General features: G+C 32.7%; 1 protein-coding gene across 1 annotated transcript; it reads left to right on the top strand.

Moving 5' to 3' along the window:
• Positions 1–1,129: 1,129 nt before the first annotated feature.
• On the top strand, positions 1,130–1,880 carry LOC117183049 (protein MNN4-like). Its single transcript, XM_033376202.1, has 4 exons — positions 1,130–1,195; positions 1,238–1,303; positions 1,375–1,531; positions 1,726–1,880. Exons 1-4 carry the CDS (start codon positions 1,130–1,132, stop codon positions 1,878–1,880), a joined length of 444 nt encoding a protein of 147 aa, XP_033232093.1.
• The last annotated feature ends 1,386 nt before the right edge of the window (positions 1,881–3,266 follow it).

Raw genomic sequence — 3,266 nt, 5'->3', positions numbered from 1 at the left:
CTACTGATAGTTGCAAAATTCTTGTAGAAGGAAAGTGTTATTGCTCCTCGATTCTAAATCCAGTGAATCTAGAATCTGAACGTGTACTCAAAAGTGCTTGTAGTGCAGTTCCATTGTTTGATAATGGGAAGTCGTTTAAATCTAGGGCAGTTCGATCAACCCAGAGTTGGTTTTCTTGCTGGCGCCCTTTTATCAAAGCAAAGCGGGGTTCGGTTGTCACTCTTATTTATGATATGATGATTATAAAATAAATATAAATTTATTATAATTGAAAAATATGGAATTCAAAGTTTTCTACGCAGATGCGAATTATTTTTTATCTATATCGACCACAGGCTAAATTTTTAAGTAAAAACAATGCATTTTCGACAAAACTGATGAATTTTCTACCAAAAAGATGAATTGTCAACCAAGAAGATTAATATTCGAAAAAAAAAAGATTTTGCAAGAAAATAGTCACATTTTTAATCCAAGAAAATATAAATTCTTTACGAAAAATGTAACAATTGATATTTCAGTCAAAAAATATTTTTATTTTAAATAAAGAAGATTGGTATTAAACCAAAAGAAATAAATTTTTACACCAAACAAAAAACAAATTTTTTAACAAAATATTTAATTTTTTACCCAAAAAGATTTTCCAGTCAGAAGGAAACAAATTTCGAACAACATTGTTGAGCTTTTAAACCAAAATGATCAAATTTCTCCCAAACAGTTTAATTATTAGCCAAAGAGGCGAATTCTCAACGAAAATTTATTTGAGTCTATTAGTTGAACTTTCAACCAAATAATTTTATTTCCACAAAGAAAAACGAGTTGAAAAAAATAGAACAATTTTTATAAACAAAAATTTTCGAATCAAGAAAAAAAAATTTTTAAGCAAACTGTTCAATTTTAAAGCCATAATGTCTGCCAAAAATGTTTTAATTGATATTAGAATTAAAAGAAATTTTATTTTAAATAAAAAATAAAAAAAATAATTTAATTCTCAACAAAATAATAAAATTTAAAATAAAAAAATAAATGTAACCGAAAAAGATGAATTTTCAACAAAAATGTTAATTTTCAAGTATTAGTTGAATTTAAACAAAACAGAATAATTTTCCTCCAAAAAATATTAATTTGAAAGATGGGAGGAGAAAAGGAAGGAGAAGAAACAGAAGCAGGAGTAGAAGAAGAAGATGAGAAGGAGGAGGTGAATTAGGAGGAGGGAAAAAATAAGAAGGAAAAGGAGCAGGAGGAAAAGAAGGAGAAGCAGAAGAAAGAAAAGAAAAAATACGAGAAAAAGAAGGAGGAGGAAGTGGTAAAGGTTAAGGTGAAGGAGTAGGAAGAAGAAGGAGTAGAAGGAAAGTACTTGGAGAAAAAAAGGAGAAGGAGAAAAGGGAGAAGAAGGAGGATCAGGAGAAGAAGAAGATGAGAAGGATGAGGAGAATGAGGAGGAAGAGAAGGAGAAAAAAAGGAGGTGAGGAGGAAGAAAAAGAAAAGGGAGAAGAAGGAGGAGAAGAAGAAAAAGGAATAGGGGAAGGGGTAGGTGAAGAAGGAGGAGAAGAAAGGGACTAAGAAGAAGGAGAAGGAGCAGAAGAAGGAAAGAAGTAGAAGGAGGAGGAGGAGGTGGTAAAAGTGGAGGTAAAGGAGAAAGAAGAAGAAGGTTACGGAGAGAAGGAGGAAAAAAAGAAGGAGGAGGAGAAAAAGTAAAAGAAAAAGTAGGAGGAGAAAAAGGAGAAGAAGGAGGAGAAAAAGAAGAAGCAGCAAAAGAAGAATATGAGAAGGAGAATGACGAGGAGAAGTGGAAGGAGGAAGAGAAGGAGGAGGAGGGAGAAGAAGATAGAAAGACAGGACGAGGAGAGGAGAAGGGAGAAAAGAAGAAGAAGGAGGAGTAGAAAAAGCAGAAAAAGGAGGAGAATAAGAATAAGGAGCAGGAGAAGAATAAAGTAGGAGGAGGAAAAGCAGACGGAGGATAAGAAAAAGGAGAGAAAGAAGAAGAAAAAGAAGGAGGAGGAGGAGTGGAGAAGAAAAAGAAAAAGGGGAACGGGTAGGAGAAGAAGAAAAAGGAGAAGCAGAAGAAAAGAAATAAGAAGGAGAAGGAGAAGGTGGGCAAGAAGTAAGGGACGAAGAAGGAGAAAAAGCAGAAGAAGCAGAAGAAGGAAACAAGTAGAGGAAGAATGAGGAGGAGATGGGAAAGATGGTGGTGAAGCAGAAGGAAGAAGAAGAAGGAGGGGAAGAGGAGAAGGAGAAAAGAAGGGGGAGGAGAAGAAAAAGGAGGAAAATAAGAAGATGGATCAGGAGAAGAAGATGAAAAAGAGGTGGGGGAGAATGAGGAAGAGGAGGAGGATTGAGAAAGTCATTATTTATAACGGAACAAATTTCTACTTTAAATAGAATGAAAAAAGTTGAAGGAACGATTTTCTAAATGAAAAATAAAATAATTCCAGGGGGCGCTCAGTAAAAATGACACCTGGCTTGGTCAACTTGACAAGTGTATTTGCGATATGTTATGTTAGTTTAACAGAGTAAGAGTGCGCGTGAAAATGCTCATGACTCGTGTCGGTTCGTGGCTCGTGGCTCGAACGTCTGACACGCTCTTGTCCAGTGTTCTCTTTTTTGCACGTTAATTTCAAAGGATATATACGTAGAGTAAGCAGCAACAATTTTTAGTACCTAACATTAAAAGGGCTTATTATCACAGTTTTGAAGACATAATATAATAAATTGTCTACGACTGAGAATTTCGAACTGAATGAATAATTAAAAATTGCATTGAGATTGGAGTATTGAGTTAAGAATTAAGAATTGAGCTATGTATTGAGAATTTACAATTGAGTAGCGAATTCAGTAGAGAATTAGTATGGGAATAGAGAATTTTGTTAAGAATTGTGTTGATAATTGACTGAAAAATTAAGAATACAGTCGAAAATTGAGAATTGAACTGATAAGTGAATTAATAATATAGAATTAAATTGAGAATTGTATTGAAAATTTAATTAAGAGGAATAGGGGGAACTGAATTGATAATTCAATTGAAAATACAATTAGGAATTAGAATGGCATTAAGAATTGACTATTGAATTGAGAATTCAATTGTGAATTTAAAATTAAGATTTGATCATTGATTTTTGAATTGAGAATTGGGAATTGCATTAGGAATGGAACATTGTGTTTAAAATTAAGTAATGAATTAATAGTTGATTTTAAAAGTAAATTAAGAAATAAATTAAAAAGCAAATTGAAAAGTTAATGGAAAAATCATTTAATTGAATTGAAAATTG

This window comes from Belonocnema kinseyi, chromosome 2 (assembly GCF_010883055.1).
Source record: "Belonocnema kinseyi isolate 2016_QV_RU_SX_M_011 chromosome 2, B_treatae_v1, whole genome shotgun sequence".
Lineage (NCBI taxonomy): Eukaryota > Metazoa > Arthropoda > Insecta > Hymenoptera > Cynipidae > Belonocnema > Belonocnema kinseyi.
This window is presented reverse-complemented; position numbering and strand designations above follow the sequence as displayed.

Excerpts from the sequence above, each read along its gene's own strand:
- LOC117183049 (XM_033376202.1), top strand. The coding sequence starts at position 1,130 with ATGGGAGGAGAAAAGGAAGGAGAAGAAACAGAAGCAGGAGTAGAAGAA. Across the intron at positions 1,196-1,237 it reads AAGAAGATGAGAAGGAGGAG|GAGGAAAAGAAGGAGAAGCA; the intron begins GTGAATTAGGAG and ends GAAAAGGAGCAG. Across the intron at positions 1,304-1,374 it reads AAAAGAAGGAGGAGGAAGTG|GAGAAAAGGGAGAAGAAGGA; the intron begins GTAAAGGTTAAG and ends AAAAAGGAGAAG.